Below are 27,007 nucleotides of genomic sequence, written 5' to 3'. Positions count from 1 at the left end.
TGTAGGAATAACCAATCAGAAAATACATAAGGCTCATCTACAACCTAGTCCTGCCTTTGACGAACCATTTAGTAGAATTATTGTAGATTGTGTCGGTCCCTTACCTAAGACCAAGGCAGGTAACCAATACATGTTGACCATTATGTGTGCGTCAACAAGATTTCCAGAGGTAATTCCCTGGAGAAATATAAAATCTAAAACAATAGTTAAAAGCTTTGATAAAGTTTTTTCCTCAATTTGGCCTTCCTGTTCAGTCTCATCAAGGCTCAAAGTTCATGTCAGGAATTTTCCAGAAAGTTATGCACGAATTAGGCATCCAACAATTCAAATCTTCTGCCTATCATCATGAGAGCCAACGGGCATTAGAAAGATTCCATCAGACTTTGAAAAATATGATTCGATCATATTGTTTTGATACGGGTAAAGATTGGGACGAAGGCATTCGTTTACTATTGTTTGTTGTGAGGGAATCAGTTCAGGAATCTTTAGGCTTCAGTCTCTTTGAACTGGTTTTTGGACACACTGTGCTTGGACCATTGAAGTTATTGAAAGAGAATCTTCTTGATTATGTTTCCAATTTTATGTATAAGTTGTCAAAGGCTTGTGAGGTCGCAAGAGCAAATCTGCACTCTATTAAATCCAAAATGAAGTCAAGATAATTTTTCTTAATTGTGATTGTATGAAAACATAAGTTCTGTGTATCTGAGCGACTGTCTCTTTGTCTCTTTAAGCTGTCAATTAGTTCACACTATTTGTACCTCATATCATAGGACATTTAGCAAACGTTGGATTGTAATCTTAACCTTCCCTCGGTTTCAGTCACTATATGTATATAAGTGCAAATGCCATAAATAGGATATCTCAATAACTTTATAAATTTTAATCTCACTTCTAGCGAACTTATAGAGTATCCGTTGCTTATTTTCTTACTTTGGGGGTGTGTGTAATCTTTAAAGTCTAGTATGAGCCCAGTATTCAGCTTGTTCTAGTTTCGTTTGCAACACCTCAGTTGTGGCAAGTTCTATTCTATTCTTGATTTCAGATCATACGGTTTCATACATGCTCCAAACAGAGGCGCATTAAGGCCGTTGTCAAGGAAACTGACAATTCCTCGGAAACTACATATTCCATACCACTTAATCATCATAATCCGATGTTTATCTGCGACGAAAATAGATTGGGAAAAGACAAAGGTATGCATTGTGAGGAATATTATTTAGGACTACTCCTTGAAGAATATTAACAATTTGAAGTACGTATATGAAGGATATTTTGTTTCCCGATAATAATTCAAACCTGCCTTGTTCAACTGTTGGCAGACTGCAGATAACATGTAAAAAAAAACAATATTGCAAATGTCATAATTTTATGGAAGTTTTCAATCTGTCATTTATTTACAGAAAATCAATTGGTTCTGCCTGAAAACTTAGCATGCATACGTACGTATGCATGCACGCACGCACGCACGCATGTATGCATGCATGAATGCACGCACGCATGTATTTATGTGCATCTTATTTTGCTATTCAAAAATAAAGAGGATGGATCCATTGTAATGATAGCTCTCAACATTCGGTAAACTGATCGTTTATTTATGTTTCTATCCTATTCGTTTTTGTCTTTATTTTTAATGTAAATCAAACTGGTACCATGGAAACTCATTACTTTGCTTGCGAAACTGTTTATGAAACTACATATATGTTATTATCTTTTTTTGTGGTTGAAATCAAACTGATGTAGATCACATACATAGTTTCAGATAAATATGTAAAGTTAAGCAAGTCAAGTAATAAGATTTGCATGTATTTCTTTTGTAATCACTAGCACGTTAGCATTGAAAGTAATTTAGATTACAAACAAACGACCAATGCTATTAGTTGCAGTATTTTAGAAACAAGGCTAACAATATTGTTAGAATATTTTCATTCGACATGTTTTAAAGATGTTATTAGAATTTTAAACAAATTTTTGTAACAAAGACACTAAAGAAAAGTAACACGCATGTAAAACATGCAAACTTTCATAGGGTACTCTTGACACCTTATGTGTTAGTGTATACCTCAAGGGATTATGGTACATGAATTCATGCCTCAAAATATTTCAGAATATTATACCAAGTTTAAAGTCAGATAATTTGTATTAATCTCTTCACCCATCTCGGTATTGCTCCATCTGTTACCACTACCTTCCAGTTCTTTGTTTTGTTTTGTGTGTTTAGTGTGGAAGCCACTGCTGATTGAAGACATTGTAGAAAACTACAAGCTGCCACTGACAGTACGTTTTGCCAGTCCCGACACGTGCGAAGATGTCAGATCCTCTCGAATATCAACGCTAACACTTACAGAGGGATATGATGATCGCTTTCTGCTTGGAAATATTATTGAGAACGGTATAAAAGTGTATATATTATTACTTTCATGTTGCATTTTACTCTTGTGTATCTGGCCTGAACTGCATCAAAGAAACATTATCAGTGTTATCTCCGTCGGCTACGTCTTTGCGCTTCTTTAAAAGTAATTGTTGGAACAATTGATTGACAGGGAATGGTCTCTCTCCTGTCAGAAGCGGTTGTTCTTCCTTTCATGTGATTGATTTTATATTTCATTTTGCATTTTCCATATTCTTATAAAGCAGTTTCCATATTCTTATAAAGCAGTTTCCATATTTTTATAAAGCAGTTTCCATATTCTTATAAGGCAGTTTCCATATTCTTATAAGGCAGTTTCCATATTCTTATAAAACATTTTCCATATCCTTATAAAGCAGTTTCCATATTCTTATATAGCAGTTTCCATATCCTTATAAAGCAGTTTCCATATTCTTATAAAGCAGTTTCCATATCCTTATAAAGCAGTTTCCATATTCTTATAAAGCAGTTTCATTGACACGCTCGTTTAAATATGATGATTCTTATTCGTTCATCTTAATGGTTAAAATATTATGTTTAAATCTGTTTTCATTCTTGTTATATTGCAAAGAAAAGTACCCCACCCCATCTATTATAGCTTTTTACATAGAGAAGGTTCATGGTTTGAGAATATGTTATTGGGTTCACATGGCCCCTTACTCGTGGTTCCATGTTGACAGGTTTTGAAACATGTATTGGCCCCATGATGGTGAATCCCAAGACCGATACAAAACAGCTGCAATATGCCTTGTAATCATTTTTAGGGACTTAATTTGACTTTTCATGTCTTAATCCGATGAAAATAGCTGAAGTACATGATACTGAATTTGACATTGTTGTACACTGGTGAAATTAAAATAGTACGAGTTTTAATTTAAATACATCTGGTCCCTGGGGCAATCAACACGATTAAACAGAATTAATTCGGATAAAACCAATAGGTAATTTCATTTTGTGTATTAATTTATCGTATTCCTACCCGAAGGTTTCTGGGTCACACTTGTCTTTGCAAGACAAAAATGACATCGAGCTCTTGAGGCACATACTAACTTCCCTTATTTTGCACTGAGGTGAATGTTTATGGATTTACACATATGAAATCAATCCGTGTCAATCCAGGTCAATCCGTGTCAATCCATGTCAATCAATGTCAATCCGTGTCAATCAATGTCAATCCATGTCAATCCATGTAAACCCTTATATTAAATCAGTAAGTGGTACATCATTTAAACAGTTTGTTTTGCTGCAAGTTACAACTGGACTTCTCACATAAATTACTGTGTAATACAAAATGTCTTCTATTAATTAAAAAATATATAGCACAATGAACTACGGTAATTTATTATGAGTGATGACTGCAGATGAGACATGTGCGACCTCTGACTCGAGACGGATTTTTATCGCTTATTGCCATCAAAGCGTGCGGCTCTAAAAATCGCACATGCTTGCAGTAGATTTTATATTGATACTACGTACACAAACAGTAAAAGAAAATAATGATCACACCGAGAAATTGTTTTGAACACTTTTAATACATGACACAAGCCTCATTACAATTATATTGAAATAACAATAAATGGAGGCCTTAAAGTGCAGGGTTCCTATAGCAACAAAACGAAAATAAAAGTAAACTAGTGCATTTACAGTTCAGAAAACACCAGATAGTATATTATACAAAGCCTGAAGAGTGATCAGTTTTTAACTTAAAAGTATCATCATCAATTAAAAGTTTTGTATGCTGTTTGTTGCGGTTTTGAAAGTATGCGACAAGAACGTCCTATTGTTAATTAGCAGTTAGATCTCTCATTGACAGTACACACATTTTAAAACATTCTATCAGACGTTTTGATGTTCGTCAAGTCAAGCTATAATCAATAGATACCATTTGTTAACAGAGGTACTGCCAGCAATTGTATACATCGCAACTGATTGGACATGAGTGCAAAGCTGATGTGCTGCAATGCTTTAAGACAATGCAATTAACAGAAAACGATAAAATCATTTGAACTAGAGTAATGCATGTGATGATATACATGATAGCGAGGTTCTAAGGAACAAAGTTTGAGGCCATTATTACTAACCAATCAATACCGTGCTTCAGACCTTTACAGGTGCTACTTAGACATCATGTAAGCAAATTTCTAATGCTTCTTCATACACTATCTATCATGCTAGGATACAGACTTCTTCACTGGAAATGTCGATGAGTCAATTCCTTGTGGTTAAGTAAACATTATTACAAATATAACAAAGAAACACGTATCATTTAGCAAGAGCTTCTTGGCTGAATGGATCGATTAAAGAAACTTCCAAAAAGAAGGAAAAGTATATTTGTTGACTGCCTCCATTTTGTGAGCAGAGCCTTTGGCAAAGAATTTAGTCGACACAACATTTACAGGTGCAAAGAAATGTTCTCAAAATATGCAGATTTAATAGTACCTATCCCAATGATTGGTATAACAGTTTCGATATATTCGATGCTGCTACATGTATACGTAATACAGTTATAAACAGGACAGTGGTATTTAGCTCTGTAGTATGATATTCTCCTTTTTAAAACGATGTTTGCGTTGCGAAGTATTTTTATGAATAAATAAATAAACAAAAATGACCTATGGTCTTCCTTTTTATAAGAGTTTGAATGCAACATCCACGTCAATACCTGTCGCAAGTTCAATAAATATGTAACCAGATCATCATAAGATTGACTAGAATCATTTTGTTTAAGTTTTGTTTGGTTTAAAGTGCTCTGTATTATCATTAGCTTTTAAAAAATATATGCCGTCATCAATACTAACCGACATAAAATTATCGTCGATGCTGCTAAAGTGTCGGGTGACTACACCTTGTTCTCTCAATCTTTAATTCAGCTATTCAAGTTTCTATATTTTAACTCTTGCTGTTTTTCTAAGATACAGTCTAATTCTTACTTCTTGCCTAATTCGTTCCTTATCAGTTTCATAACTATTGATGTGGCCATAGACCACTGTCCATAGTTCCTCCGGTCATGACTATTGATGTGGCCATAGACCACTGTCCATAGTTCCTCCGGCCATAACTATTGATGTGGCCATAGAGCACTGCCCATAGTTCCTCCAGTCATAACTATTCATGTGGCCATAGACCACTGCCCATAGTTCCTCCAGTCATAACTATTGATGTGGCCATAGACCACTGTCCATAGTTCCTCCAGTCATAACTACCGACGTGGTCATAGCTGTTTTGTTGCATTTACGAGTATCACATTTTTATACTGCTGTATGTTTTCTGGGATCGTTTAATATTGATCTCAAAATTAAAAGTATCCTCAAAATAGTACCTTCTTGATTCCTTTTAAAATAAATAAATATTAATTATGTAGACTCACTGAATAAATAGGAGGTTGTTTGTGTATCTCTCATTCTACTTAAACTGTCTTCCATAATGAATCTCAGTACATAATGGTTGAAAACCATTGTACAAATAATAATTAATTATAATGCCTGTGTATATGTTTTAACATTTGCTTCAAATCAATCACATTTGTTCTGATATGTTTTATCCGTGAAACTATTTTTTAAAATAAAACTCTGAACCACGCCGATATTTCTTAACTGGTTCTCTTTCATCATATATTTAGCATCTGTTGTGGATTGTTCAACCTCAATGTTTAATTTCTTGTAATATTTGCTTATTATTTGTCAGTCGGGAACAGCAACAGATAATATACATTATCTCCGTCTGACTAACATCTGCAAACAATTTGTTTCCCCCGTTATCATCAATTATTTATGCAGCTCCTTAATTTGGTAATTTCTGACTTTAACACTGTTTGATGGAAGTTCTTTTAATATCTACCTTTCCTATTTCAATTTAATGTCTTTCAATTGGTGATCGTTCAGAGCTTTACGTATTTGAGGATCGAGTAAATTTAGTGCAAAATTTCTATTAGAGGCAAAATATTGTGTACAGTATCTGTACGGCAAAATATTGTGTACGGTTTCTGCTAGAGTAGTAGCACCGTTATTGGTAATGTCTAAATAACTGTTGGTTGTTCCACTTACCTCATCATATAGTAGCACCTTTATTGTTAATGTCTAAATAACTGTTGGCTATTTCACTTACCTCAGCATATAGTGGCGACGTTATTGGTAATTTCTAAATAACTGCTGGTTGTTTCACTTACCTCATCATATAGTGGCACCGTTATTGTTAATGTCTAAATAACTGTTGGTTGTTTTACTTACCTCATCACTTAGTGGCGACGTTATTGTTAATGTCTCAATAAATGTTGGTTGTTTCACTTACCTCAGCATATAGTGGCACCCCGTTATTGGTAATGTCTAAATAACTGTTGGCTATTTCACTTACCTGATCATATAGTAGCGACGTTATTGGTAATGTCTAAATAACTGTCGGTGGTTCCACTTACCTCAGCATTTAGTGGCACCGTTACTGGTAATGTCCCGAGTGGTCCAAAGCGCTTTCCGTTACGGATCACTGCCATCTCACTTCTGTCTGCGTGGGTTCGAGTCTCGGATTCGGTCAATGTGGGTATGGGGGAAAGCTTGCCATTAGCTTCTCATGGGTCGGTGGTTCTTTCCGGGGTATTCCCGGGTTCTTCCTCCACCATTAATACTGGCCTCCATCTATAGCCTATCGTGTGCTGAAAAATGGCGCTAAACCATATAACAACAACAACAAAACAACAACTGGTAATGTCTAAATAATTGTTTGTTGTTTCACTTTCCTCAGCATATAGTGGCACCGTTATTGGCAATGTCTCAATAACTATTGGTTGTTTCACTTACCTCAGCATATAGTAGCGCCGTTATATGCATGCTATATGTCAATGTAGACTGATCTTTTGAAATGTATGAGATCGATTTGTACTATAAAGTTAGCGGTATGCAACATTGTATATTTGTACACCTTACGTACGTAATATCTTCATACCATACGGTTTTCACCATCTTACCATCTGAAGCGACGGTACTTTATACCAATCACTACACCTAATCTGTGTCTTTTTTGTCTTAAACATTGCAGGATATACTTTCATTTCTTGCGAGGTATTTTGTAGCACAGCCAGCTTTAATCAGGCGTTGGTCCCATCTAAATCAATGCACATTATCCCTTTATAATGAGATTGTTGCTTTTATAAACACTTTGCATTATCTCTAAGAAAACCTGTCGTAAATAGTACTTTATATCTTTGAGCCATTTTCTCACATTATTTGGCGCTCGCACTCAGTGAATAATCTTAAATTTAGGAACTGAAACATATTTGCATAGCATTAAAGTATGATTTCACCAGAAACGCGTGATTCAGGATAAGAGGTGGTAATTCACCCAACGGTTTAATTGGAAATAATCAGTGCTATCTGGCTAAACGCTCCTGTAATCGACGGCATATTTGTTTTAAAAAAAAGCACGAGTTGTCTATACATTTTAGACGACTGTAGTAGCCCACGCCCTAACGATCGTAATGCTTTAACCTTACTATGGTCTAGCAATGCTAATTTCTATATGATCGAAGTTTATGATTTTAAAAGAATTGAAGACATTACGCTATTCTATGCACAATCCCTTCATTGAACTGTTGAATAAGTTATCTGAAGAGGAGGTACATCCAAATGAATAGGATGGTAGCGAAAGTACTGGAGGTACATCAAAATGAATGGATTACATTGAAAGTAGTCACTATTCCCTTACACTAAAATTTGCTGCACATTCGTTTTCCAAGTTTGATTTCCATCATCCGGCTTATAAGATGGCAAATCAAGTAAAGTACCGAATATCAACGTAGCAAGATTAATTTCTTAAGCATCATAAATTTTGTAGTGGGAGTTAAGAGGTCGCTGTGATATTAAGAGGTCTCTGTGATGTTAACTGGTCTCTGTGATATTAAGAGGTCTCTGTGATATTAAGTGGTCTCTGCGATATTAAGTGATCTTTGCAATTAAGTCCCAAGCACAGTTGCCGATCAGAGTACTGGGTACATTTGTTGCTTCATTTGATCCAACCTTGAAAAGAAATTACTCTCTCGTTTCCAAAGACGAACGTGCCCTTGCCCTAACATTATGATTTTAGTATATTTTATTTGTAACTTTCGTAAGATCGAGTGACTTTGTCCGCGTGTAAAACATTGCCTTTCAACAAAAACATTTTAGTCTCAGAAGGACATTTTCAATGATGGTAGATAAAAAATATGGAAGTCTGAATGTGGATGAGAGAGAGAGAGAGAGAGCTTTGGCTATTGCGTTTATACTCTCCACTAAGTATGTGTCATCTACATACCGGCGTGTTTAAAACTGTCTGACACATTTATGTAATCACACTACAATAAAGTGAATAATTGGCAACGTATGCTTGTATGGATCACTCCGTGTAAAAGAATTAATTGTATCATACCATCTTTTAAGTTAAGCTGAAATCAACAAAGTGAACAGTGAAAAGGCTACATCTGTGAAACTTGGACTGACACTTCTGTACTGGGATTTGCATGTTTGAAATTAAGAAACTTTCACATACATTCTATTTACAGAGACAATAAATCATTTGTTACATCACAAATGTATCTATTTTTCCAACTTTATATTGTCCACGAGCTGTCATATCGCATTAATAAAAAGTTCATGAAAGGAACAGGATTTCCATACGTGTATCAGCACTTTACTTAAGTGTCCTAGTACTTAACATAAGTGTGTAAGAGCTTTGCAAGTTAGACGTAAAGTGGAGATTTAATTTCACTTTCAACTTATTGCTGTATTGCAAAGCAGCAACGTTTCGCTCATCACACATCACTATCTTGTTCGACCCCATAGGCGCTTTTGTGGGTGGTAGGGGCAGTCATGGTAGCATAACGCTAAGTCACAGAGGAGCAAACTTTTAGCAGACTCTTCCCCCAATGTTCGTACGACATGCTTTCGTTGGAGCCTCGTAAGAAGCAAACTAAGGAGCACGTTGATATGCTTGAGGACCCATACGAAACCGGACAGCTAAGAAGACCCACGAACCTTACCAGCGGCTATCAAGGTTCAGAGACCAGTAGTGCGCTCAGAAGGATCTCTGGGAGGTGAGGAAGGCAATATAAATAGATGAGACAGTTTGTACTACACCCTCGCGTAACACATTTGATGATATCCACCGTTGCCGAATTGCGGTTTCCATTTGTCGTTAATGGAAATCAAAACAAGTTTCCGAAGTTAAAAATATAATGAAGGTAGTATGCATTACAGTAGCATCTATGCAGGTCTTGATACGGCATACAGAGCAACACCATGTTATCTGATTTTAAAGAGGATGTTTAGCACCCAGGGAAGCTTAAGCACTTACTTGTTCGGCACATGACTTAATTACTGCGTATTTCGGGCCACAAGGCTGTTATTTTTCTGTTATTGTTCTTGTTTGGTGGTTCCCACATTGTATCGCTTTTGTTACCTTGCAAGAGTCATTTAATTGGCAAAGTTAGTCACATAGCCAGTCATAAAGATTACTGATATCCAAGTTTCGAATATTTTAGTATCAGTATACTCTTTGTTACCCCTTTTTGGCCTTGTTAGGATTTACCAACACCACACTTTTATTTGCATTCATATTTAGTGAACCATGCATTCGTTCCTCCCTGAGTATTGGTGGAATAGTTAGTATAGGATTTAGTCGCTGAGTCTTGGTCTTCTATGAATGGTATTTTATTTTTCAAATATCCAACGTACCAGCGATGCTACGCCCCTTTTTAGAAACTAACGCCTCTATTTGGTTATCAACATAGGACTTTAAACGGCACACTAGTTTATAGGTACATTATTCATGTTATCATTCTAAAGGCTGACATATGCTTTAGGTGTAGCAACAACAGTCTTGGAAAAAATAAACCCTATCGCTGTCCGTAAAGAGGTAACGATATTGCCAAGTTTGCGAAAAAAGGATTCCCTACCGTTTTGTCAGAGCGGTAATCGGATCAAACGTATCTTTGATAGCGGTCAAATGATCCCTACAGTTTAACACTCTCTTGGTATTCTGATGTAACTTTAATTTATCGCTCCTCTTCATCGTGTATTCTATCATAATGATGCTTAATCCGGTCTCCTCAGCTAAGGGAGTTCTGCTTGAGTGCTCGTCCCTTCTCCCCACATTTAGAAACCTATCGTTCAGCCTAAGGATCTTTGAGCCAACATTGTTTTGAAAGTCCACTGCGTATCCTTGCCATACAATCACAGGTTTGATGCAGACAATCTTAAATGTCGTGATGTCAAGACGCCTAGTCCGCTGGACGGCACTGGAAGGGAGCTTAGGAAAATTGGCAGTCCGAAGTTCAGCATTGTGACGTTGAAGAAGCTGATCTAGAAATACTCATTAAAGTGACAACTTATTTCCAGAAAGGTGCCATCACAGCTATGCGAATTAATGAGGCTGACTAGTTAGTTGCACAAGCCTCCGCCACGGTTCAACAGCACATCGCTCTCTTGTGATACGTAATCAATGTGAAGGCACAACAACAGCTGTTTTAGTGGCTAATCTGTCGGGACTATACCAGACAGACGATATAAACATTGACAGGCCAAGTATGTACAGTCAGACATGTGAAAGCATGAATTTGCTGGCATTGACTTTATTGTCAAGGTAAGTGACATTGACAAGTTCGAGCGCCTCAATTCGAGCGTCGCGACAAAAGTCTTGGCTGAGAAAATGCACCCTACCCACTACGCACCCACAATAAAGAACGTGCATCAATAAAAAATAACAGAGCGTCTTCATGCCTAAGCCAAGCAAGAACATCCTAGACTTCTGAAATACTATGACAAATGTTTGCTCTATGAACCAGTCATCTATTCAGAGAACTAGCGCCAGATTTGGGATTTTAACACGTGTGGTGCCTGTACTACTTTCTGAGATGGTACCTCTGATGGTGCTGACCTCAGTATTGCTGATTAGTCCGTGTTGGGGTGCGCTATTGCACTCATCGTTTCTTACTATTTTTCAACATTCATGTACACTATTATGCTAGTTGCAATTGGCAGTAGAATCAGTACGTGCGTGGAGTAAAGTGAATACTGATGATCATCAAAGACACCAGGATGAACAGATCATTTTTAAAATCGCTCGCAAGCCGCTTGCAGTTGTCTATTGGCAGAAAATGGTTCATGACCGCTGTGAACAAGCAAAGCATATATTACCAAAGCAAAGCAGTAATCCTGGTCTCCTTTTTAGAATCGTATATGTCATGGGTTTTTACAACTTCATTATTACTCATTACGTTTAGGTACGCAATGGTTAGAAACCGATCACCTCTCCCAAAGTCACTAGCTCAGACAGCTGGTTTTGGTTTATGGTGCCTGAATTATTAATCACGACGAGTGCCCTTTACACCAATCGAGCCATGGACTGAGCGGAATACGTCGAGATTATTAAGACATGATGAGATTACTTGTTCAATCTTTAATAAGCGCACATATTTATATTTTCATACTTTTTATATTTTCACACGTGAGAATATTAAGGAATATGTTTCATATGTTAAATTAGAGAAATGAAAGAAATATGAAAATTATATTCTAAATAGTTTCTGTATATAATAAAGCTGGTCATCCTGATTTTTGTTGTTTAACTGATTACCTGTTCAAGGATGGGACATACACTCTAGAGTGACACCTTGCATTTTCTTTCTCCTATCTGGAACATACACGATAAATACTGTAAGGTTCATTAGTGCTTTTTGTACCTGAACAATAAATGCAAATATATTTATCATATACGTTAGAGGTGGCAGAGTTTTGTGGTGCTGAAACTGGTACAGTGAGCCCTTTTTAACTACTCCCTGAGTAAGAGTCACAGTCAGATGATTCGTATGTATGTATGTTTATATATATATATATATATATATATATATATATATATATATATATATATATATATATATATATATATATATATATATATATATATATTCTGGGGCAATAAATGTAAGGTTATATGTAAGCAGTGATGAATACGCTCGTTAGTGCCTACGAGAATTTTACACTGGAATAGCACTCTGGACACAAACATCAACTATACGTTAGACCTCCAAATTGACTAGACCCTTGTGTTTCAGCTAATTATTGTCTCATACTATTTAATGTGTCATGAGCTTGTATGGTTAGAACTAATAACACTCTTACATGCTTTTGGGTGGAAATGAGTTTGTCTGCAACTGAAATATAATTGTAAAAAACTGGTTCATAGTTTTTATTCACATGGTGGGTCTGGCTGCTTATATCTGTACCATAAATGTTTGATGGTAAATGCTAATTTGTCTGCCCACTAAATGTCTGATGGTAAATGCTAATTTGTCTGCCCACTACATGTCTGATGGTAAATGCTAAATTGTCTGCCCACTAAATGTCTGATGGTAAATGCTAATTTGTCTGCCCACTAAATGTTTTGGTAAGCAATACAATGATCAAAACACTTCAATTTATTTGAGGTAAACTATAAACCGCATTGTCATTTTATTAGCTTTCTTTCTAATTCCCAGATCGCTTATTTCATTTGTAAAGTGGTCAATACTTTAAACCGAGTTATATATATATATATATATATATATATATATATATATATATATATATATATATATATATATATATATATATATATATATATATATATATATATATATATATATATTCAATACAATTATACAAAATATGCAGACATCAAATATATTTTGTTTGCGTTATTATGCTAGCATTCATTTCTGATTTTTTGTGTATCGTAGTACATGACTTATTTATAATTTTCTTAATTACTTTGAACATGAAATTATGCCTCAGTCATACGGTCTATACAAAACGGAAGAGACTATTGTGCCGCGTGCTATTATCATTTAACTTGTATTCTTTCGTTTCCGACTCTTCTGAATAATGAATAATGAAACATGGTTGATCTGCATCCGGAATGAGTTTAAAGTTCAACAAAAACGTTGGGTAATGTAAACTGTACTTATTTTCAGTAGTCGTATCAGATGGTCCTACATTACTAGTCAAAAGTAGCAATTCAAATGAGACTGCTTGTGCCCACTAGTCATGTAAGGACTTTGTACAACTAGTCCTGTAAGGACTTTGTACAACTCCTGCCAATAAGACAAACTGAATCCATTGTCACTTATCCAAATCATCGCAGTTTACACAGTAATGAAGAGTGCAAATAATTACATCATAAAACAGCGAAACTAAATATATTAACATGTAATGATATCACTATCGATATGTATGTATGTATGTATGTATGTATGTATGTATGTATGTATGTATGTATGTGTGTGTGTGTGTGTGTGTGTGTGTGTGCGTACAGACAACTTTTACTAGTCAATACTGTTAATATTTGTCCAAGTGCAATACAAGGTGCACCACAAATGCACGTAGGCCTAGTAAAGTAGCAATCACCTTTGGTGGGACAACACGAGGTCAAAAATGGACGCGGATGGCAAAAATGAATGCGGATTGCAAAAATGGACGCGAAAAAAGAGCACGAATCTGATTTAACCCTGTCATCGAGAAGGGGAGACAATCTTAACAGGAACAGTTTACAAGAACTCATCTATGTGATTGTTCTTTCGATTCCAGGTTGTCTACAGCTGAGAATAATATCTGTCCCAGTGAAGGATACCGGAATGAAACTTGCCTTGGTATCTCGGATACAAGGTCAGGCGGCTGAAGAGTGGTCCCAGTATGTTACCGAACTGAATGATGCCGCAGGGTCGTTGATAAGCTTCAATCATTGGTACGGCCCTACTGGTATGTTATTCCCTTAGACTTTTGTATTAAACTCAAGGGAACTTTTACTCTAATTTACCATGCTCGGGATATTGTAGAAAACATTAAATAAAGTATAAACTGTAGTCAGAAAATAATAGTACAGCTGACTAAACTGACCTCGAGTACTGTTAAAAAGCTTCCAATTTAATTTTGAAAACAAAAAATCAGTGCTTATTACACTAAAATGTTACGCCACAGTTTTTGTTGATTTTTTGTGGCCTACAATTTAGAATAAATTGGTGATTGTGATGGTATGCAGTATAAGGGTACAAGCCAAAAAGTCGCTGAATTCGGTCTCCATATCTCAAAACTTTTTACGTTGAAAACAAACTCAAGATCTGGGTCCGAGAACTTTCACGCTTCTTGACTCTAAGGGATTAGACTTCTGGTTCATTTTCTATTCAGCTTAATGTTAATATATTAAATGTAGATGTCGCTTGTTTCCGTTTTGCTTCTCACTATGACACCAATGTTTCTTTAGGTAATGAAGTTATTCTACTGTCCATGTTGCATTGTTCTGTCATTTTTTTCGTCTTCAGTGTTTGACCATTTTTGCCATTTTCCTCCTTGGTATTGCTGTCTAATGGTCTGTGTGTCTGTCTTTTTAACCTTTCAATCACGATTGTTAGCGTCCTTTCACAGCAAACAATCTATCCAAAGCATTAATTTTTAAACACTTGAACTTTGCCCTAAATGATCTTCCCGTTCGCTACATGTGTGACTCATGAAATAAAACTGATATTACATCAGAGTCGACTCCAATGTAGGCACTGTATTAAAGAAACTGGAATAAAAATGGTGGATTTTAGTATGGCAGCCTACCTTTAAATTTGGATTGGTTTCTATGGCAAAAATAAGTAGTAGTTAAATTAACTGATGGCTAAGTCCAAAATGATGGCTTTGTTGGTATAGTGTAACCATATTGTCTAAAACAGTGTTTTGTACAGTGTAACCATATTGTTTAAAACTGTGTTTATACAGTGTAACCCTATTATCTAAAACAGTGTTTGGTACAGTGTAACCCTATTGTCTAAAATAGTGTTTGGTACAGTGTACCCTATTGTCTAAAACACGCAGGTGAACATATATTTTGCTTACCATTTTATTAGGATTTCTGATGTGAACTGTTCATAACTGACAAAAAAAGACCTTTTAATATTGGGAAAAAATTTGATATGTTTATATTTTTAAAGTTACTAATGGTGAATTTCGAAATTTTGCAAAGAGAGAGAGGTAAAGTAGATATCATTTGGAAAATTGTGATGTCTAATAGAGAAGGTAACCGGAATTATATCATTATTTATGACACAAATTAACCAATTATTTATGCATTTTGTTTTATTACTTTTCCCATGTTAAAATTATATGTTTATAGTTTAGCAAGGAATAATGAAAGATTTCACATGAACCCACAATAAAAATAGGATTAAAGATGAAAATATTATAATTAGTTTGCCACTGGAATATTCGATATTCTGTGTCACCAATATTATATTATTCTACCTATAACAATCAGCGACAAAAGGTACACACTTTTAAGAAAAACTTTTGATTCAATAATAAAGTTGTTTAAGTAGCCATTTTAACTCTCACGGCAATCATAATCATGTTTTAAAACGATGAAGAAACCAGGCATTGATGAGTGTAGATTGCAACCCAAAGTTAAATGACGATCAAAATTGGGATTGAGTTCATTCCTGCAAAATACTGCACGCTTGGAATCAGACATGAACCAAACATAGAATTACATAATTAAATCCAAGTTCAAAGACATTAAAAGCTGTTCTTTCATATTGTTGCACGCAGAAGTGTGTTGGACTGTTCTGTCTTGTTTCTACAGAATCCCCATCCCACCAATGCTCACTGTGTCAATCCGAGCAAGAAATGAGTCAACGAATGGAAGCCTCCTAATTTTTGTACGACGACAGTCATTAATTTGACAAAATCAATACTGTGAAGCATTACATGTACAATCTAAATTACTAAATGGTGGCTGTCCTAAAATTATTGCAAATTTTCGGAACTTCGTTTCCTCGAGGTACCAATGTTAAAATGACCTAAGGTCGAGAAACAAATTCATGCAAATCTAAGATTTTTTTACCTTAATATATATATATATATATATATATATATATATATATATATATATATATATATATATATATATATATATATATATTGAGGGATTGATTAAGATAAATGCAATAAACTGACTACGAACAGTGCGAAACTACTATCTAGTTAGCCTCAGCGCGTTCGACTCATTAATGAGTCTTTTTCAATTCAAAAGGTAAATACAAAACATAGACAAGATAAACAAATAAAACAGAAAAACGGTTATGTTTGCGAAACTTTACATTGTTGTTACTACAGGAATTCTACCTTTTAACTTTATTATGTTTCACCTAGTTTATTTCAGCTTGTTGCTGATACTGGAAAACATTTGTATTGACCTAGAAATTGATGAGCCATAACGACATCTGTTATTTTCTGTAAATTTATGTAAACGCAATTTATATTGATTATTTTATTTTTGAGTTTCTATTTTTATTCACATTGATTAAATCAATATAAGACATGCCTATTACTTAAACATGAACGAGCTTATTGTACTCAATGAACGCTTAGGCATTGATGTACTGGCGTATGGAAATTAGCGTGGAATAGAAACTAAGCGAAATGAAGAACCAAGAAAAAATAATTAAAATATTTTAATATATTTACAGTTAATCTATGTCATACCGATTATAAAAAATGCATTATCTCTCTCTCTCTCTCTCTCTCTCTCTCTCTCGCAAATTCCCAACGCTCGTATTTTATGGATTTGTGCCCCTATCTTACTATGGTGGTCCAGAGAGAGAGAGAGAGAGAGGGGGCCGTTTGGATATTTTCATATTTAATTAATAATAATCGATCTTTAGAACATTATGAAAGGTTTAAGAAACAGCAACAACAACAAAGCATTAATTACGTTGTAGTATGTGTGCCTCGTCGCCGACCAATTTAATTTAGACTGTCAACAGGGTATTGCAACTATGTGTCATTGGTATTATGAACACTGTATATAGATCCCAAGGAAAGAATAAACATACCGCTACGACGAACCACATTCTTGTAGGTACCTGGTGAAAGTTAAGTTTTAAGGTTTTCATCCATTCCAGATTGTTCTATTGTGATCCGCCCATGGAGCAATGAAAAGCATGTATCAACATTCTCGCAATCGTGTGCTATTGATGCTAGATCCATGATGAATTTCCACACAATAATCACTAGTGACATATGAAAATAACGATAAAAAGTGTTAATAGTCCCCGTTTTCTAAATGAATTGAATATGGTTTACAATTTCATCGCAATCGTTTCTGACTCCTTTCCCTCCTCCGTTCTCGTGAAAAACAGAAAAAAAAATAAACAGAAATATGGAGCGAGAGAGAAAACGAATTTGTGGTGGATGAAACCCTGGAAATTGAATTTACACGAAGTAACCTACAAGAATATGATTCGTCGAAACGATATGTGTGCATTTTCTTGGGATATCTAGTGTTTACATATTCAATGATGCAAATATCCAAGCCTGTAGATATTATATGGTACATTTCTCGGTTACGTGGTACATATGCTGTGATGTATTTAATGTTTTGTTGTTGAGAGAGTTTTCTAGTTTTAAAGTCAAACTGACCAGAGAGAGAGAGAGAGAGAGAGAGAGAGTTTTATGGTCGGTATTTCTGTTGTTAAAGCAGAATATGACTTAGATCAACTGTACACATTTTGAAATATCTTAATTACCTCTTGTTGGTTTGTCAATTCGCTTAGTTTCTATTCCACATTAATTTCCATGCGATGATACGCGAATGGCTGAGCGTTCATGTGTGATTATAGTACTCTACTTTCTTCAGTGAAACCGTCTTAATGATAATAATCAAAAGACGAAAATAAAAATTTCACTCGTGAAGTGGAAACATAGTGTATTGTCATTCGTGACAATATTTCCACGTCACTCGTGAAATATTTCTTTATAAGCATTAAAACAATGATGCTTTTTTATATTGAATATATGCTTATATTTCACCCATGAGGTAGAAACACTTATTGGGTTCAGTTCTTCCTCCGAAACTCGAGAATATATTAGATTTATGATTTATCAGTGATATATTATTTATCTCCACAAAATAAACCGTGCATGCCATTTTATTCTGCTTACGATTTTGAAATGTATTATCTAACTGTTCCTTATAACGCAGGTATTAACTTGTATAACCCGACGCCAAACCATCCACCTCATCGCAAACTACAGCCAGTGCAAAGTCTTAGTCAACAACTTGGCAAGTTGTTTCAGGCACCTAGTTTCTTGTTGAGACCGGAAGTCGATAAAACACGCACCTTTTCCGTCTCTACGACTGAGAGTGATTGGCTGCTTGGTGAGACATAGGCAGTTTCAGAACGATCCGCTGCCAGGTTTGGCGAAACGAAATATGGATATATATCATAAAAATGATGACAGCTTTATTATATATGTGAGTGGGCGAACACAAAAATAACAACAGCGACAGAAATTCACCATATATTCTAAGCCTGCATGGCCATGCGACCGTGATTAAACAACAACGTATTGATGAGATTGGCCTCTTTATCAAAAGGGAGGAACTTCTGGAGAAGGAATACAATTTTAAATGAGAAAATCCTGCAAAGTGAACACATACCAAAACAATAATCCTTACTAGCATGTTGGCATGGTCATCAATGCATATTTACGATTTTGTGTGTTGGATGTCAAGTGGTGGTGATCTTTGAGTAGTGGATGATCTAATCACTTGTAAGCAAGAACATGCTGACATTGCATTTCTTATTACAATCGTACCAATCACGTAATAAAATTTACATCAGTCCCTGCATATAAAGATGGAGACATAATATACCACATATATAGGGGTTGTATTGATTCGCTGTATGGATTTGGTTCAACTCATCCCTAAAATATCTGGATTCATGTATCTAGGGACTGAGCTAATCACATGCGCACTGGTGCTTTTACTTCTTTTTCTATGTTCCTTCCGCGCACATCCTTGTACCTAGTAATTGATTGTAAAGACTCAACTTAAATTCCTTAAGCTGAGTCTTTACAATCAATTACTAGGTACAAGGATGTGCGCGGAAGGAACATAGAAAAAGAAGTAAAAGCACCAGTGCGCATGTGATTAGCTCAGTCTGCCTCCAGTATTCATCAATGTACAGTCAAACTGTGTTTCCTTTTACCTAATTCTCTCTCCATTAATCATCGATGTCCTATCAAACAGTTGTTTTTCCACTTCCCGTATTCATCGCTGCCCATTGGTCTCTTAGCTCATTCCGTCTCAGGTATTCATTTATGTCCTATCAAACAGTTCCCTTCCACTTCCCGTATTCATCGCTGCCTTTTCAAGCAGTGATCTATTTTAGCTCAATCTGTCGAAAGTTTTTTATCATTGTCCTATTGATCACTGTTTTCTTTGACCTATCTATCTATCTACCTACCTACATATCTATCTATCTATCTATCTGTCTGTCTGTCGGTCTGTCTGTCTGTCTATCTATATCTATCCATTCATCCATCTCTCTCTCTCTCTCTCTCTCTCTCTCTCTCTCTCTCTCTCTCTCTCTATATATATATATATATATATATATATATATATATATATATATATGAAACGAATGACAAAATGTAGAAATGGTATTAGTATAATTATGTATGTATATATCGTAAGTTATCAATTTTTGTTGTTCAATGAATCAATCTAAACCTCACGCAATACACGTTTGTTGTCTTTCTTAGTTTTATATAAGTATCGCTGTACAGTTTGATATCTTGCACAGGGTAAGACTTTTAAAGAAAGAGAACTTCCAGGTTATCCAGGCAATTTAAAAGGATCTTGTTTATCTCCCCCATTGTTCAAAGGACTTTTAATTTTATTTAGTTTAGTATATGATTGAAAGGTGATATTTGTATTATTGAGCATGCAGCTTGGGTTTTTATTCAGTTGCATCTAGCTGAAAACAGATATCTCTTATTGATCATTTTCACTTCCTGCACTTCATGGATGAATTGCAAAAAATTAGTCGATAACTTTTATTATTTCTTTTACTTATTTTATAATTAATATATTGTACTATCAAAAGCTGGTACTGTCTATAATGGCAATATTAGGCTTTTCCTTATTTAATAAATGTTAAAGCTAATGTACTAATTTATAATTTCCACAATTATAATATATAAAGAAATTTCGGCCTCAGTGCAGGTAAGTAGGATAGAGGTATGCCATATACGTTGCCTAAATGCAATTGCTCTGCAATATCTTATTTATTGTTGGGAAGGTGCAACCGAAGTTGAGAGAGAGAGAGAGAGAGAGAGAGAGAGAGAGAGAGAGAGATGATGATATTCTTTTATTCCTCCATTTTCTGAAGATTTTAAGACAAAAAAGAAATGCATTTAAATACATAGAATCACAAAAATAGTAGATTCGTTACTTATTGAATTATTTCCAATAGCAAACGAATAAATAAATTAAAATCATTACTAATCTAGATAGAGATATATATACGATAAAACATTTGAAAATGTATCCTCACAACAAAAATAGTTTCCTACTCTCTTTGCAATCCAGTACAAGTATTTCTTTCCTTATATTTTGAGTGAGTTCTCTATTGAATCGAATATATAATATCCTTTATCTTAATGAAATACTTGGTAGATAGTCTGATCATATTTAACCATGCCTCAAATTCTAAACGTTCTGATATATCATTTAAACCACCAAGTAGTATAATCAGTATAACATCATCGATCTGATCACAGAAATCACGGTAAATCACTGGAGGCATATACGAAAATAGACTTTCCATCAAGTGGTTTCTGTCGTCTGAGGTTAAGGCACAATTCATCGAAATGTGCAAAATACGGTCATGACTCATTTTGCCACATAGGGGACACAGTCCAGGTCTTGCTTGCATTCCTCCAATACGAATTAATGTCCCATATTCCATTTTTCTGCTTGAGTCAGTGTAAGCTATTTTCCATAGATGATGCATTTTTAATCCTGGATTAATTTTTAAAAATCTACCAAATCCCTCTGATGGATTTCTGATACTCATTTCATGTTTTCTCTCCTCTAATATCTGTATTCTTGTCCCAATTAAGTTTTTCCATGTTATTTTGTCTGGAAATTTTCCAGTGAAAATAAAGTCGTTGAGATAGTCTTCTAAATCATACTTTTTTAGTACAGTATTTACATCATATATAAAAGAGTTGTAGCTATGTTGGGGGTCAAAAATAAAATTTCCAACAGCCCAGAGGAAAACCTTTTTAGCCGTTAAATTTGCTGATGTTCTACACATGCGACCAAGGAATACGAGTTTTTGCTTATCTATGCGAGCTTCCATTGATATCATCCCCAAGCACGATGTCGTAGATCCAGTAGGCGATCTTTGAGGGAAACCTTGTACTCTCCGGGCGAAATATCGTTGTATTTTCTCCATTGATTCAATGTCCTGATATGACATATTAAACCAGAGTTCTGAGCCATACAAAGCAGATGGCAATATAACTCTTTCCCAGACTTTCACAGAGACTATAGGATTCATTCCATTTGCATTTAATCCAGTTGAGTATAGTGAGTTTGTTACACGTTTAGCTTTATCGTAGGAATAGATTATACGATCATTAGTTTTCATTGATTGCGAAAAGGTAACTCCTGCATATTTCACTTTTTTTGCTCTAGGAATATTCTGTGATCCCAGAGTAATTCCATTTGATGAGTACACTTCCTTTCTTTTACTAAATATCATCCAATTACTCTTGTTAGAGTTATATTTCAATTTCCACTTCTGTGCATACTGATAAGCTGTATTCACGAGTATTTGCAATCCATTCAGCGTAGAGCTTAGTAGAGTAGTGTCGTCTGCCAAAAGCATGCCAGGTATGTTCATCTGATTCACTGTTATCCCGCAATTAGTCATTACTAGCTCATTCAATAGGTCATTTATGTACACGAGAAATAAAAAAGCCGACATTACACGCCCTTGACCAACGCCTCTCCGTAATGGAAATGTGTTAGATATACATCCTCTACACGCTACACAGGCACTTGACTGTGTGTAGGAATGGGCGATTATTCTCCATATTTTTGCATTAATTCCTAATATTTTTAGTTTTTTTAGTAGTCCACAATGCCACAGTCTATCGAATGCCTTTTCGTTATCCAGAAAAACAGCATATACATTAGAGTTATGATTATTAAAGTACATCAAACATTCTTGAAGAGTAAAAGCAGCGGAGATAGATCCAGCCTCCTTACGAAATCCAAATTGATAAGGATGTGGAAAGCTTATTTTGTCTAAATACTTTTGAATTCTAGTCATCAATATTTTTTCAAACAATTTTCCCAGACAAGATGTCAATGTTATACCACGATAATTCACTGGATCCTTTTTATCTTTACCATTTTGTTTGTATATCGGTATAATCATCCCACATCTATATACATTAGGCAAATACTCATACTGGATCATGTAATTAAAAAGGGCAGTTAAATGTCTGATTAAATATTTTCCACCATACTTTAAGTGTTCATTCGATATGCAATCAATGCCTGGTGATTTTTTTGTTTTTAGAGACTTGATATGCTGCAACACTTCTTCCTCTGTAATATTATTACATTTTATGTTATCATTCTCTAGTGTGCTTTCTTCGTACATATTCTTCATTTTGACACAATCATTATGTTCCTCATCTGTTGTACCACTTAATTCAGAAAAATATAGTTTCCATAGATTGACACATTCATCCAAAGTATTAGATTCTACTCCTCGAAATGCAATATTACCAATGTCCGATTTATCTTTTCTATTTTCCCGTATGACTGCATAGAATTCGTCTATTCCCATTTCTGCACTCTTTTCTATCTCTTCAAATATACACTCTTTATATACCTTTTTCTCTTGCCTATGTTTCTTTCTAAACTTTCTTTTCGCGTCCTTGTATCTTCTTTTGATGCTACACTCTGTGCTTCTATTTATTCCTGCTTTGATCCATTCTCCGCGCGCTTTTCTCATATTCTGATGTAAATTTTCAAGCCCACTTTTCTTCCAATATGGTTTCAAGTGCGATTTGAATTCGGACTTTGGAATATATCGGTCTGATGCAGTTATTACACTCTTAGTTATCAATTCATTATACTTCTCTATATCTTCTACCTTTTTACACTCATAGGTGAAATTCAAGAATGCACTAACATCAGATTTATACATGCTCATTTCTAATGGATTTGCCAAGTTCCATTTCATTCTTGGAGATACACATGTCTTTTTATTTTCCTTCAGTATATCTTTTGCAAGTGCCGCTGTAATAGGTAGGTGATCCGATATTGAGAAATCGATTTTGTCATTTACTATGTGTCTTTTTACAGCACCTCTAATTATTTCAGGTATTAATATATAATCAAGTGTGGACGTTCGTGACATGTCTTTTGATCTATACGTGATGTAATGTTCATGTGGTTTTATCACCAGCGTAGCAACTATGTTTCTCTGTTCTATTCTTTTTTTGAGAGCAAGATCTCTTCTTGATGGATTTTTACACACAAGATCTGCATTCATGTCGCCCGTAATTATGCATATATTTTCAGCAGAATACCTATCATACACATCAAAAACATTTTCACAAAATTTGTCATATGCATCATCAGTTCTAGTTGTCGAGGGAAAGTAGGTTGCAATCAAAATTATAGGTTCCAAGTCTCTCACTAAGATTTTCACCGCCATAATATTTGGGAACTCATTTTGTAAGGTGCTTGCTTTGCATAGTGATGATCTATAAAATACGGCAACCCCGCCACTACCTCTATAGCATTGTTGTATCTCTTCAGTAGGTAGCGCAACTACTTTGAAATCATCATGTAATTTATCTAAATACGTTAGATTCTTTGTACAAAGCCAATGTTCAGTGATAACAAATATATCTGTGTCTGGTAACAATTCAATTAATTTCTGCGTGCTAGACATTATACCACGTACATTCCATGTTGAAATAATGATCATAATTATAATTAAGAAGCAATTACTAGTCATATGGTTATGCTCATTAGGAATATATTTTGTAATTCTCATGCGTTTCATCAAGTAAGTAGCCTTCTCTCCATTTTCTGTTTGTTATCCATTCCCTACATTTTATTCCAGAACTCCAAAATGATTCATTATTCATCATCAGTTCAAAATCTTTATCCAGTACATTTAGTCGAAATGTATATATATTTGATCCATCCCAATGGGGTCGTTCCTTTATGAGGCGGACGAATGTTACTGTCACACCTTCCTCTTTGCACTGAGTTGCAATAGCTGTCCTTACTACATCTATATTTTTTCTCGATTTGACATTTGATAGCAGAATGCGTCTTATTTTGTTTCTTACAACTGGTTCAAACACATCCGGTTCTATATTCCTTTGATTGGGTCTGGTAATAATTGTCTCAATATGTCTATACGATGTATCTTCCTTTTTTTGTCTCTCCTCGTCATTCGGAATCATTCTTTGATCATTTGGTGATTTGTTGTGCCCTATTTGATCTTTATTTATGTTTTCATTTATACTTATGTTAGCTCTATCTTCATATCTTAATTTCTTTTGCTGATTGTTGGTTGATGTACTTGCATTGTGAGATGTTATTTCTGTGCGCTGATTATGATTCACATTTTCCGTTATGTTAGTCCGATCATTCCGTGAAAGTGGCGGGAAATCTTTCAATGTAAACATAGTGGGACCATTGCTAGGCAAATTTACTGGAAGAGCTCTAGCAGGCTCTTTATGTATTTCTTTTTGTCCATGTACTACTTCTGGTTCATTTTCTATTCAGCTTAATGTTAATATATTAAATGTAGATGTCGCTTGTTTCCGTTTTGCTTCTCACTATGACACCAATGTTTCTTTAGGTAATGAAGTTATTCTACTGTCCATGTTGCATTGTTCTGTCATTTTTTTCGTCTTCAGTGTTTGACCATTTTTGCCATTTTCCTCCTTGGTATTGCTGTCTAATGGTCTGTGTGTCTGTCTTTTTAACCTTTCAATCACGATTGTTAGCGTCCTTTCACAGCAAACAATCTATCCAAAGCATTAATTTTTAAACACTTGAACTTTGCCCTAAATGATCTTCCCGTTCGCTACATGTGTGACTCATGAAATAAAACTGATATTACATCAGAGTCGACTCCAATGTAGGCACTGTATTAAAGAAACTGGAATAAAAATGGTGGATTTTAGTATGGCAGCCTACCTTTAAATTTGGATTGGTTTCTATGGCAAAAATAAGTAGTAGTTAAATTAACTGATGGCTAAGTCCAAAATGATGGCTTTGTTGGTATAGTGTAACCATATTGTCTAAAACAGTGTTTTGTACAGTGTAACCATATTGTTTAAAACTGTGTTTATACAGTGTAACCCTATTATCTAAAACAGTGTTTGGTACAGTGTAACCCTATTGTCTAAAATAGTGTTTGGTACAGTGTACCCTATTGTCTAAAACACGCAGGTGAACATATATTTTGCTTACCATTTTATTAGGATTTCTGATGTGAACTGTTCATAACTGACAAAAAAAGACCTTTTAATATTGGGAAAAAATTTGATATGTTTATATTTTTAAAGTTACTAATGGTGAATTTCGAAATTTTGCAAAGAGAGAGAGGTAAAGTAGATATCATTTGGAAAATTGTGATGTCTAATAGAGAAGGTAACCGGAATTATATCATTATTTATGACACAAATTAACCAATTATTTATGCATTTTGTTTTATTACTTTTCCCATGTTAAAATTATATGTTTATAGTTTAGCAAGGAATAATGAAAGATTTCACATGAACCCACAATAAAAATAGGATTAAAGATGAAAATATTATAATTAGTTTGCCACTGGAATATTCGATATTCTGTGTCACCAATATTATATTATTCTACCTATAACAATCAGCGACAAAAGGTACACACTTTTAAGAAAAACTTTTGATTCAATAATAAAGTTGTTTAAGTAGCCATTTTAACTCTCACGGCAATCATAATCATGTTTTAAAACGATGAAGAAACCAGGCATTGATGAGTGTAGATTGCAACCCAAAGTTAAATGACGATCAAAATTGGGATTGAGTTCATTCCTGCAAAATACTGCACGCTTGGAATCAGACATGAACCAAACATAGAATTACATAATTAAATCCAAGTTCAAAGACATTAAAAGCTGTTCTTTCATATTGTTGCACGCAGAAGTGTGTTGGACTGTTCTGTCTTGTTTCTACAGAATCCCCATCCCACCAATGCTCACTGTGTCAATCCGAGCAAGAAATGAGTCAACGAATGGAAGCCTCCTAATTTTTGTACGACGACAGTCATTAATTTGACAAAATCAATACTGTGAAGCATTACATGTACAATCTAAATTACTAAATGGTGGCTGTCCTAAAATTATTGCAAATTTTCGGAACTTCGTTTCCTCGAGGTACCAATGTTAAAATGACCTAAGGTCGAGAAACAAATTCATGCAAATCTAAGATTTTTTTACCTTAATATATATATATATATATATATATATATATATATATATATATATATATATATATATATATATATATATATATATTGAGGGATTGATTAAGATAAATGCAATAAACTGACTACGAACAGTGCGAAACTACTATCTAGTTAGCCTCAGCGCGTTCGACTCATTAATGAGTCTTTTTCAATTCAAAAGGTAAATACAAAACATAGACAAGATAAACAAATAAAACAGAAAAACGGTTATGTTTGCGA

At 34.8% G+C, this 27,007-nt stretch overlaps 1 protein-coding gene across 1 annotated transcript in view; it reads left to right on the top strand.

Annotated features, from left to right (window-relative positions):
- The window catches only part of LOC149783243 (uncharacterized), a 69,520-nt gene that overhangs the window by 17,620 nt on the left and 24,893 nt on the right, over nt 1-27,007 (top strand). The window contains exons 2-5 of the mRNA XM_089933356.1: nt 1,043-1,193; nt 2,219-2,389; nt 13,993-14,163; nt 18,425-18,609. Of these exons, the coding sequence (XP_089789482.1) occupies nt 1,043-1,193; nt 2,219-2,389; nt 13,993-14,163; nt 18,425-18,609 (678 nt within the window). The remainder of the gene's footprint in view (nt 1-1,042; nt 1,194-2,218; nt 2,390-13,992; nt 14,164-18,424; nt 18,610-27,007) is intronic.

Source organism: Sinohyriopsis cumingii, chromosome 14, assembly GCF_028554795.1.
Source record: "Sinohyriopsis cumingii isolate HCF-2022 chromosome 14, ASM2855479v2, whole genome shotgun sequence".
In the NCBI taxonomy this organism is placed as follows: Eukaryota; Metazoa; Mollusca; class Bivalvia; order Unionida; family Unionidae; genus Sinohyriopsis; species Sinohyriopsis cumingii.
Note: the sequence above shows the minus strand (reverse complement) of the source record. Positions and strands in the feature narration are given on the sequence as shown.